This window comes from Caenorhabditis elegans, chromosome III (assembly GCF_000002985.6).
Source record: "Caenorhabditis elegans chromosome III".
Classification (NCBI taxonomy): domain Eukaryota; kingdom Metazoa; phylum Nematoda; class Chromadorea; order Rhabditida; family Rhabditidae; genus Caenorhabditis; species Caenorhabditis elegans.
In genome coordinates this window covers 5,812,468-5,823,643 of record NC_003281.10, presented here as the reverse complement: position 1 = coordinate 5,823,643, position 11,176 = coordinate 5,812,468, and the positions used below count along the sequence as shown (strand labels likewise).

The 11,176-nt window shown below is 35.5% G+C and overlaps 2 protein-coding genes and 4 non-coding genes across 7 annotated transcripts; 1 reads left to right on the top strand and 5 right to left on the bottom strand.

Annotated features, from left to right (window-relative positions):
* Positions 1 to 472: 472 nt before the first annotated feature.
* Positions 473 to 620, top strand: R12B2.11. The gene has a single exon (NR_052338.1). It is a non-coding gene; the product is annotated as an Unclassified non-coding RNA R12B2.11 (non-coding RNA).
* A 2,826-nt stretch (positions 621 to 3,446) lies between these two features.
* sma-4 lies at positions 3,447 to 7,412 on the bottom strand (the record flags this gene model as incomplete). Of its 2 annotated transcripts, NM_001047399.6 has the most annotated exons (12): positions 3,447 to 3,671; positions 3,720 to 3,842; positions 4,151 to 4,252; positions 4,298 to 4,463; positions 4,512 to 4,639; positions 4,772 to 4,932; positions 5,164 to 5,377; positions 5,423 to 5,527; positions 5,832 to 5,972; positions 6,548 to 6,862; positions 7,018 to 7,095; positions 7,296 to 7,412. In NM_001047399.6, the coding sequence occupies 12 exons, from the start codon at positions 7,365 to 7,367 to the stop codon at positions 3,579 to 3,581; spliced, it is 1,698 nt and encodes a 565-aa protein (NP_001040864.1). The 2 variants fall into 2 exon arrangements, with proteins under 2 accessions (NP_001040864.1, NP_001040865.1); NM_001047400.4 differs by lacking the exons at positions 4,772 to 4,932; positions 5,164 to 5,377; positions 5,423 to 5,527; ... (2 more) ...; positions 7,018 to 7,095; positions 7,296 to 7,412 and having other exon boundaries at positions 3,579 to 3,671; positions 4,512 to 4,597.
* Positions 7,413 to 8,130: 718 nt separating this feature from the next.
* Positions 8,131 to 8,599, bottom strand: R12B2.7 (Ovule protein; the record flags this gene model as incomplete). Its single annotated transcript, NM_171133.5, has 2 exons — positions 8,390 to 8,599; positions 8,131 to 8,337 (listed from the first exon to the last, which is right to left on the bottom strand). The coding sequence occupies exons 1-2, from the start codon at positions 8,408 to 8,410 to the stop codon at positions 8,131 to 8,133; spliced, it is 228 nt and encodes a 75-aa protein (NP_741150.2). The 5' UTR covers positions 8,411 to 8,599.
* Positions 8,600 to 8,824: 225 nt separating this feature from the next.
* R12B2.10 lies at positions 8,825 to 8,884 on the bottom strand. Its single transcript, NR_052337.1, has one exon. It is a non-coding gene; the product is annotated as an Unclassified non-coding RNA R12B2.10 (non-coding RNA).
* A 90-nt stretch (positions 8,885 to 8,974) lies between these two features.
* R12B2.9 lies at positions 8,975 to 9,124 on the bottom strand. Its single transcript, NR_052336.1, has one exon. It is a non-coding gene; the product is annotated as an Unclassified non-coding RNA R12B2.9 (non-coding RNA).
* Positions 9,125 to 10,676: 1,552 nt separating this feature from the next.
* R12B2.12 lies at positions 10,677 to 10,802 on the bottom strand. The gene has a single exon (NR_052335.1). It is a non-coding gene; the product is annotated as an Unclassified non-coding RNA R12B2.12 (non-coding RNA).
* Positions 10,803 to 11,176: the final 374 nt, after the last annotated feature.

The window sequence follows — 11,176 nt, the reverse complement described above, 5'->3', positions numbered from 1 at the left end:
TGAAAAAAAAAAACGGTGGCCAGGTGTAGCAACAATAAAAACCATGGAATTCGTTTAAAAATATTGAAACCCCATCGCAACACCGAAAAAGTAGGCACCGGATTATTAGAATCCGGAAAACGGGACGTCCGGTTCAGTCCGATATGCCACTTTATTCCAGGCATAGAAAATCGCTAAAAAATGACAAAGAGTTTTTTGAGAGAGCGTCAGAAAAATGATGAGAAAAAACATGAAACTTACAAAAAATCTTGTGATTTTAGAATTCTAATATCGTATTTCTTAGAAATTCGGAGAAATGTACCAAATTTCACTACAAAAAACTATCGAAAAAGTTCCTCGAACGTTTAGTTGTGTGTCAACTTTCGAACGAAGTTTGGAGATTTTTGGATTTTTTTTTGAAATTTGAATAATGAATAATCGAAAATGTTAAACCAAAAGTTCAATAAAAAATCCGTGAAATCAGAGGGCATAAAAGTCCCAGAGAGCATCAACATTTATGGGTGGAGCCGGCAGAAAGAGCACACACAAACAAAGCTCCGCCCAGAAAAAGAAAGAAGGGCGGGAAAGGAAAAGGAGTGACTTCCGAAAATTGGATTGTTTTGATGAGAAAAAGAGGTGAAAACTAGAAGACGAAGATGGAAAAAAAAGAAGGTGATGAGGTGGGAAGGGTGAAAAACGATGGAAAGGAGTGTAAGATACAAGATATAAAATATGCTCTCGAGAATTTAGAATGTGTCTGGAAACAGAAAAAAAGGGAAAACATATTTATGAGCTAAACGGAGAGCAGCAATTTGTTGAATGTTCAACAGATGTTAGAAGATGCAGGAGAAGGCGGAGACAGTAGTCGTCTACTCTAATTTTTTATAAGCTTCATAGTTCTTGGAGCACATTAACTAACTGAATATGACATCTGATAGAGTTTAGTCAATACCAATTCATGTCAGAAACAGAATTGACTGGTGAATAATATTGGATTGAACTTGAAGAAATGGGATAGGGATTTCGGAAAACCGTTCAGTAGGAAAATTTTGTTTCTTCATATACTTAGCTCTCCTTTCCCAATTTGCCAAAATATACTCTTAATGAAAACGGAGCAAAAGAAAATTCGGTTTTATTTGAATTTTTATGGAGATTTGTCAACTTCAAAATTTGTAAAATATGTACTATTAAAAGAAAAATGACCTTTTCAATTTTGTGCTCGTCGATCAGAATGCCCAAATGGTTTAACATGATTATAAGGGACAGATGGAAAGAATGCTTTTTTCAAATCTAGATTCAATAAGGTTTGTTCTCTGAATTTTTGTTAATAAAATGAAAATGGAAGTCGAAAAGTGCAAAAAACTACAATCTACTTTTGAAGACCTTGGAAGTTTCAAATTGTTTGATGGGCAAATATTTTGCTAAATTTTTTGTGGAGACGTTTATCATGAAATTTCAATAATTCAGTTTCTGAGAGAGGCCGAATTTTCTCTTCGTGGCTACGGGACAAAATTTAGATCACTTTAAAAAAATGCACTGATTTGATTTTAACGGTGACCGAGTTTTCTTTCGCTGTTTGCGGCCGCGGCGCAAAAAAGGGTGATCAAATTCAAGAGATTTTCCGACCACGAATCTTAAGTTTTTCAAAAATATTTTTAAAATTACGAAGTAAAAAACGTTCTTCTTCCCTCGAATCCACCTATTTTCATGTCATATCCTTTTGCATTTCCCAGAGGCTTTCTTCTCGTTTTCATTCCATAAATAATACGTGGAAAACGAGCAGTTGAGTTGAAAATGACACAGAACGTTTTACATCCCAAGACCCTTTTTTTCTAGAGGCAAAATATCCTGTTTTTTGGAATGTCAAATGAGCCATATAAGGTGTATGTATGTGTGGAATAACAATTTCAGTATGGATTCTTATAAATGTTTACTTCAAGAGCTCATTGAGCAAGAAAAGTCAAAAAAGAGAAAAGGCTCCTCTAATCTCCAAATGATGCCATGAAAAGGGTCAATATGATTTATTGTAGAACATGAAAATACTAGGGGTCCCCTTTTGTTCTCAACCGACCCGACTACTATAACTGAATTCTTTGTTTTTTTGAGATGGAAGAGAAGGTGGAAAATTATTCTTCATATATTTTTCGGCGGCCTCGAATCAAATTACGAAATTTCTACCATAAATATAAATTGAATTAAATCAGAATTTAAATTTTTAGACCGAATGAAATAGCAACATGTATGCAAAATGTCTGATAATATCACGAAAGTGCTCCTAGGTCATGCCATATTTTCTAGGCGAAAAAATAATTTTTGATCTAAATAATAAAAAAAACTAAGTATTTTTTTGTGCAAAAAGTGATTCAAGAAGAGAAATGAAGTGGAAGATAATAAAAAGCATGGAGGTTCAGAATTCAATCAAGCATAACCTTGAGAAAAAGGGTAAATGATGTCAATTTGGAAAAATAAATAAAAGCTAGTAGATTTTGGAAATAAGATAAATTGAATTGAAAATCTAATTTTTTGATTGAGATTTTGAATAAAACACCCGTAAACTGTCAGCCGTTGAAAAACTTGTGCATGTTATGGTACATTTGGACCATCTTTGTAAACTTTACTTTGATGTGAGATTCATCGAAAGAATAAAAATTAGTTGACATTTTAATTTTTTTTTAAAGTTTTTTTTTGAAAATCGGTTTCACCGATTGATTAATTTTGGGTTAATGTAGTTTTGGGCAAGTATAGAAACTTGGCCAAATGAAGAAGTGGCGCCTACAAATCAACTCATTTTAGTTCAAAATTCAAGTACATAAACATATTTTTCCAAGAAAAAAGTATGCAGAAAAAGTACTTGACAAGCTAAGTGAGGAACTTTCGATCTCCAAAATTTACTCTTAGTTTCTCAAAAAAAAAAAACAAAAGAAGGTCTTGCAAAAAGAAAAACTCTGTGATTTCTGAAAAAAATTGCACATAAAACTGCAACATTCAGAGGAATGGCTCAGTGAAATGGGGATGAGTGTAGGAGAAGACAATAAAAATGATAGTGTTACTTTTGGAATATTTTGTGTCGCACAGACAAAGGGCCACTAGGATAGAGTAGAAAGGGGGCGACACACTCACGGCCCCTGGCAAAATGGTTCTCAAGGGACATAATTCTCCCGGAATGGGGCACTTTTTTTGTCACTGGCACAGAGGGGAGAGACCGTCGAGCACTCTTATTTTGAACTTCATTGAAGAAATTAGTGGGAATTCGTGGGAATGATATTCCATATGTGAGAATTCAACCATGAATTTTCAATCAACCATAATGGCTCTGGGTAAGTAAATATGATGACAATGGTGCATATGGTTTGATTCTTCCATTTCGTCAACGCGGCCACCAAAAGAGAAAACTCAACCGCTCATTTTTTTAAAATTTCTTTGATTTTTCCTGCAACCTATTTTTACATAGTGTGGTTGTATTTACTATGCTAAAAACTTTATTTCCAAAGTGAAAAAATTCAAAAAAGGAGATTTTACAACGCACATGAATATGAGAAACTGCTGGGGTACGTAAATACAGGTAGATATCATTATTGAAGAAAAATAAAAAATAAGTGTTAGGAACTTCCAAATTGAGAACTATTTTTGAGAAGCTGGTCCAGTATTTGTAGAGGACGGTGCAAAGTTACTTCAATCCAACATGGGGTTTCCTGGAAAAAAGTCATTGGTGACTAGTTCTTATAGAGTAGTCGACATACCTTAATAGTTTTCCTCTGGTAGACATCACCCCAAGCTTTTACAAATGAAATCGCAATTGTACAGAAGTCACGACGCATCCTGTCAACTCCACTGTCAGGCATTATCGCTGGCATCACGGACATCTGAATTTTTAAATATTTTTTAAACTTGGGTATCAGGCTTTGCTTGTTCGTGTTCGTGATATATGATGCTTTGAGTCTGTGAATTAAAAGTGTACAATTAGCTAGCTGATGCCCGAAGCATCATCAGGGTAAATTGAATCTTTGATTCTCAGAAATAATACATCACCCTGGTCGCAAATTTAGTCAGTTTCACTAATAATTTTTAAGTGAACTATGGCATTGGGTCCGTGCAGAAAATCAGTACACTGATCATATGATGCACCATATGGTGCGTCGAGTCGTTTTTTTGCTTGCAAATTACTACTAACCGGTGCATATCCAGCAACAGCTGCCGCCTGTGCTCGTACTGCTTCATTGCTTGATCGAGAACGTCGGAGCATCTGCATGTAGGCCCATCTGATGTCGAATACCTGTAACATTCTATCATTTGTAAAACTCCCTGAATGGGAACATACTGTAAATGAAGATTCATTCGGAGTGAATCGATGTGCTTTACTACTGTACTCGGATCCATGAGTGTAGTCTAGGTACCCGGATCGGACGAAAATTTTACAATTTGAAGTGATAGAGATGTTGCCATCGGCGTGAGCGGTTAATTCAACACCACGACCAATATGGATTCTGCAAAACAGTGTTATATTTTTCTTCATGATCCTGAATTAAAATTACCTTGCTTTTTCACTAGCTTCTGTTCGATGAACATTTGAAAGTGCTCCAAGACATAACCTTCCTTCATTTTCTCCATGTGGATCCATTCCACCATCTACTATTACTTTTCCATGATCGCGGGCGCTGACCTAAAATTTAGAAAATTAAAATTATTTAATAACGCCATTGCACATTTTTGATAGAATCACGCTCTTTCACAAAAATTTCTAGGCGATTTGCACCATGAATGAATAGTCATCAGATTTCATAGAAAAACATACCTTAAAGGTTTCACCAATGGGTGTATCCAGTTCATAATAAATGATTGAACACCAATTATCAAGTAATTGTGGAGGTGTTGGAACATATATTTGATTGAGATCTATCGGAATATCAGAAATAATCGGTGTGACTAGCTGAGGTTGATCTGGTGCAAATCCTCCTGAAAAAAATTGGGTCACATTTAAAATCGGTCTCTAAAATTCTCAGTGTTGATTTTGTATTAAATATATTCATGCTCATCTTGGGCAGATGAGAAATGCCTCTATCTACCCTTTATCTTCACTAAACATCCATATCAAACAAATAAGTATTAGAAGGTACGTAGGCAGGCATAAAAGTCAGAGAGAGAGAGCAGCCACCTCTACTTACAGTTTTGGAGTTCAACTCTTACCATTAAAATTGTTATCAGGAGGTGTGTTCGGCCAATCACTGCAGCTATCAATAACTCCTGCATCTCCTAAATATTCGCTCTTCATAGGTGAATTCTCCACGTGAAGTGATTGATCTGCACTTGTTATCCGATTTGAGACAACTCTTTCGTAGTGATAAGGATTAATGCAAATATTATCAGGATGATCTGATGAAGTTTGACATTGAACTAATTTCTGGAATAGTTCAGTTTATTTCCGAGTTCAAACATTTTCATGTACCACAAGTTCATTTTTGCTAACTTTTGGCCATCTCCATATTCTTGCGTAAACTACATGTGGAACACCTTTCCGTCCAGCAACTTGAAGGCGTCCATCCAAGGATCTCTAAACTTTTAAAGATGATAACTGTATTTAAAATTGAAGAATCGGAAGTACTAACAAAAATCCATTTAAAATGTTCAAACCGGAAAAAACTTTGACATTATTATTTTACTTCAAATTCACGAAAAAAAATTTGAAAATTTTGTTGGTTATTTTAGAAAGTTGGCAAGCAACATGTTTTTCTCTTTGAAATACCCATAAACTGCTGAAATTTATATCTGGAATTTTGAAATTTTCGAAAATTCCAAGCATAAAATAAAAAATTTTAGGTTACTGTACAGAAGCAAAAGGTTGTATTATTTCAAACCTGAATAGTAACACATCCAGTTGGTTGTTTTCCATTTGAAGTAACTGCTGTAATCAATGCATCCAATTCAATTCGTTTGTCTTTCAATTTTTTGACAAGAGATTCGATGGCTTTCCGTACAAAATCACTGTCCTCTCCACCCTGAAACACGTGTAAATTGTTTAATTCTCTTTCAATGCTCCAGTTTTCAAATTCCACAGCTATCTTGGCGCCTGCCGTACCCACAATGTTTGTTTTGTAGTTTGGAGTTTTTTTTAATTATTAAAACTTCTTTTGTTTTGCTTGACAAGTTTTGGAATACCTTTTTCAAAATTGTTCTGAAAAATAAAAGTGGAAAAGTAGTTTCAGAACTATTTTGTAAAAATTCCAGAGTTTTTTCTTTCCTAAAGTTTTATGTTAAAGTTTACAAGAAAGAAAAAATTCTGGAGCTCTGAAATTTTCAGAGTTTTATTCAATGATTTCATCAGAGGAAATCAAATAAAAATTTCAAGTCTAGTACGTTATTTTCAAATGTAGAGAAGTTTCAGTTTAATCTAAATTTTTGGTTCGAAAATTTTCATAAATCCCAAGCAGATATGAATATGCAACTTTCTCAGCAATTTTTTTTGAAAACTTAAAATCCATACAACTTGAAATGTATTTTAATAGGAAAACAAGTATTTTAAAACATTATATTTTTACTTAAAATTTTTCTATTTTTCAAAGACCCCTTCTACCTGCTGATAACATTGTAAAACATGTGAAATCTGCTGACATGAATCCATTGCAGTTGTGAGAACTGCTCCAGCATTCGGTGGAATCGGTGTTGGATTGACTGTAGGTGTAGGTGGAGGTTGGGATGAAGCTTGTGATGATGTACATGGTGTAGGCGTAAATACACAAGAAATGTTATTATTGTTATATGAAGATGGTTGAGAAGGTATCAAAAATCCATTAAAAGAAGACGCTTCGTCAAGAGTACTTATTGTCGGCACGTTCGGAAAATCATATGGATGATCATTTGTGAACTGTGGTGGCATTTGAGGTAATAACTGAAATTTTTTGATTTAATAAATTTTGAAAAGCTTATCGATTTGGTCACTGGGATATAAGTTTATTGATTTTTTCGTTACATATGCAGAAAAATAGTAAAATGAGGTCCATTTTATTTTTGAGAGAATTAGTTTTCAAATATCACTGAACCAACCGGATATCGATTATGCGAGTTGTTGAAATACTGCATTCCGCATAAAATATTTGCCTGGTGGTAATCCATTGGATTGCACTGAAATAGTTAAAATTAATATTGTCTGAATTTTGTACTTCAGTTTCTAAATGCAAAGCACGAAGACAGTTTTATTTGTATTTTAAGAATCAGAAGCAATTACTAGACTACTATAATAGATAAGTGTTCCCCAAAAATGTTCATATTCTCTCATTCTCTCGCGCTCTCTCTTGAACTGTCTCCTACAATATAGTGCTCACCTGTACAATTTGCTCTGCTCCATACAAAGGATCATAATACATTTGGTTAGAAGTAGACGGCTGAGATGTCATACCTGGATGAAACATTATTCGACCAATTCAGACGTTTTTCGAGAACAAAGTGACAAAGATTGAGAGATAGAAAATGATAGCAAACCCACAAAAAAGTTGAAAAAAGAGGCGGAGTCACGGGAAGCAGAGAATACGGGAGAGCTGAATGGAGAAAATGGGAGGTGCTTACTTAGAACGGTTGGTGATAATCAGATAATGAAGAATAAATGAAGTTGTGATTCGAGGTGACAACGGAAGAAGACGATTAAGGATGAAGATCAGAAAGAAGGGACAAATCAAACAGCAATGGGATCTCAATTTAAAAATAAATGTTCCAATTATATGATTTATTTCTTTTTAAATTGTGCTTTCAAGGAAAGGATGAAGTGTGTTTGAAAACTTGGATTTAGGGAAAACTCCCTAACTACAGCAGACACACCGACCTACCACAACAAACATTCCAACATTCCAGCAATCAGTCCAGCATTCCAACTATGAAAACCAAACTATATTCTTATACTCTTTGTTTTGTGCACTTTACCACGCATTTAAATAATTGTGCAATGTGTCAATTACTAAGTACATAAGTACATGTAACAACAAACAACTAAAATAAGGAGTGGAATTCTGAAAATAGATGTGATTAATTTTTGAATGCTTCTCCCACAGAAACAATTCTACAAGTAAAAATTATTCAACAGTGAGTCAGTGGAGAACTATTTAAAAAATTCTCCATAACATAAAAAAAAAACATTGCTAATTTTAATAAAGTCGAACCTCAGAATCATCTGACAATTGTCATGCCATCTCTTTTTCTTCTTTGAAAATGATAAAAGTGCAATTTTGGAAAAGAAAAAGCATTAATCGAAAGGGAAATTAGTTTATCGTTCAGGGTGGGAATGACGAAGGAAGTAAAAAAGTACATCATCAAAAGATCAGAAATGCTCAGCGAGCAAAAAATAAAATGATAGAGAAATGTGAACAGTCCATTCTGCAAAATAGTTTAAATTATCTGAAACAATTGAGAGAACTAGGTCACCCACAAACAAAGTTATAAAAACCATTTCTGGCCATCCGGGGGACTTGTTTCATTATGAATGGAGAAAACTCGGCCATCAATATATCTCGCGGCCACATGGTGAGAAGGCGAGGAGAGAGTGCAGACAGCCAAAGTCTCTAGCCTCTCTGCGTCCCTGCAAACTCTACCAACCGCAATCTACGTGACAACACCGTGTAGCATAAAATTGTGTCTTAACCAGCCTGAGACACTGTTTTGTTCAATATGCCGGGAACTGTCCCATCGGTGCGGACTGCTCATCGATCAATTTAATTCGAAGCCGTCACACCTAATTTGTGTAAGGGGGATGTGCCCATATGTGTTCTCTACCTCCACATACCCATCACTCTGCGTCTCTTCGGCGCCAGTGACGATAAATGATCATAACAGGTGAATGGGAAGAGGAGGAGAGGATGGAATCGGAGAAAAATAGAGAGAGAGAGAGAGAGAGAGAGAGAGAGAGAGAGAGAGAGAGAGAGAGTGGCACAAGTTGAAAGAAAGGGAAATAGCTAATTTTCAGACATTTTCCTGGTTTATTGCTTATCTGCCAACGGTCACGTATGTCACATCAATAGAACATATCTTTAAGTGTTGAAGCAGCAGCGGGCACTTCGTGTGTCACTAAAATTTCATATTAGGGAGGCGGTGCCGCACAATGTTGGCTGCTTCAGACCATGATCAGCAGAACGGCAATACAAATGCGCTATATACGATGATCACTATGTTGCAAACTTATTAGCGAGAGAGCATGTTTGCTTTGATCCCAATCAGTTTTACGTTTAAACTACACTTAAATGATATCATACCTACTGCAAAAATCTGAATGAGCGGAAACTTAACAAACGGACAACAAAAAACGGAAATGAGGTGATGATCAGGGGGGGGGGGGGGTATCGATTAATTGACTTATCATTCGGGACAGGGAGAAAAGAAAAAGAGTCGGAGCATTACAAAGAGCACATCATTTTTTGAACTGATATGAAGAACATGGAGATGGAGACGCAGACGGTGAAAGATAGTATTGTAAACCTGATAGTTGCTATTTAACTTTTAAAAATGGACAAGTGTATTTAGGTTGCAAGCACCAAATGTGTGACACACCACACTTAACGCGCAAATTTAAAATTAAATACGGAATCATTGAGAATCGGTGTATGTCCTCTAGCTGGGTTCTGAATCCAACAGAATTGATGTGCAAACTAGGTATGGTATGTATTATATCTGTGACTCAGAAAGCAGTAACACTCACTTGAGGCACCTAATTTCACAATTTTTTTTTAATTCACAAGAAGTTTTCTTGTTGGCGTATTACATATTATTGCTCATCGAATTAGGCGCTTTAAATTTAAAATATTGGCATGTAAGTACCGCACAATATTTTACTCGGAAACTTATTACTTTTATTAGTTCTGAACAGAAATCAAAATAATCAGTTTCCTTTGATCGTCACCTTTCGTTCACGGTATGGTGTCAATCTCATCAGAAGAAGAAAGAAAGCGTACGGTCGTAAAATGGGCACTTTAGTCTTCTTATCGCTCTAATTTCTTCACCTTTCAATTGAGTTATGGCAGATTTACAGCGGTCAACAGGACTAGCACGTGAACAAGACATCAGCATCTTGTTTTTGCAAATTTTAATTGTTCTAATTAGAAGGAAGGGTGTTTAGGTTTGCATTGTAATTAGGGTTTTGTCGGGGTTTCTGGAAATTTTTTCAAACAAATCTTTGCATTGTCATCTGGTTTTGACGATGAACCGGAATAGGAAAAATTATTAAGATTAACTATAAACCAAAGCACCAGGGATTTTCAGATATATTGCGAACTTCATGTGCATCAAAACAATCTACCTACGTGCCTCTAAAAAATTTCAAGACGTTGTAAGAAGGATAAGAAGGCAACACCTCAGATTTTAGAAAATTTGACCATTAAAGCCAGAAGATAGATATAAAGTTTTTGAAATTTGGTTCTAAAAAACTCACAAAATGCATTCTCCCTTTATAATCAAAAAAAAAGCATAAGTAGAATAGTGAAACATGATGTGTTTGCAATGCCAACAATGTCACTTCTAATAATGATAAGAGATATCACTTGATCTTCTACACTTTCAGATTTTGCCCTTTTCTATACTTTCCATCTTTCAAGCCTCATGATTCTCATGAACGTTCGAATTAATAAAAACTTTGTTCCTCATTCTCCCCTTCCTTTTTTATTGAAAAATCTGTCTTCTATCAATTAAAATGGCGGGGGATTTCTGTGACGGCGGTAACGACGCCAGCGCAAAAAAGTGTGATGAATGACTATTTGATAGGCAGCCCACCACACACAAGGGGCAACCAATCAAATCACTCACTCATCATCATCTGCCCGCAAAAACAAATAGAACAAGAGAAGTGAGAGGCGTATTTGTATGTGTGTGACAGAAGACGGAATGATACGAGAAGAGGTGGACAATGATTGATCAACTTTTTAATAAGAAGGCGTCGAAAAAGAGTGTTGAAGAGGAAGAGATGAGGTGGAGAATGGTCTGATAAATGAGAAATATCATAGAGGTACCATCAATTGACTCATCTTTTCCCAACGGAACGACAGTTCATCTTCATTAAAAAGGGATCTGTTTGGTTTAGACCAATGTTATTACCCAAAAGATAGGTCAGGAGTACTGTAGGGTTTTGAAATTAATCACGTTAAGGCAATACTTGGGCATAGTAGAACTATTGTAGAACATGCTCTCAAACTATAGAGTCACACAAGCTCTTAAATCGCATTCCGATTGG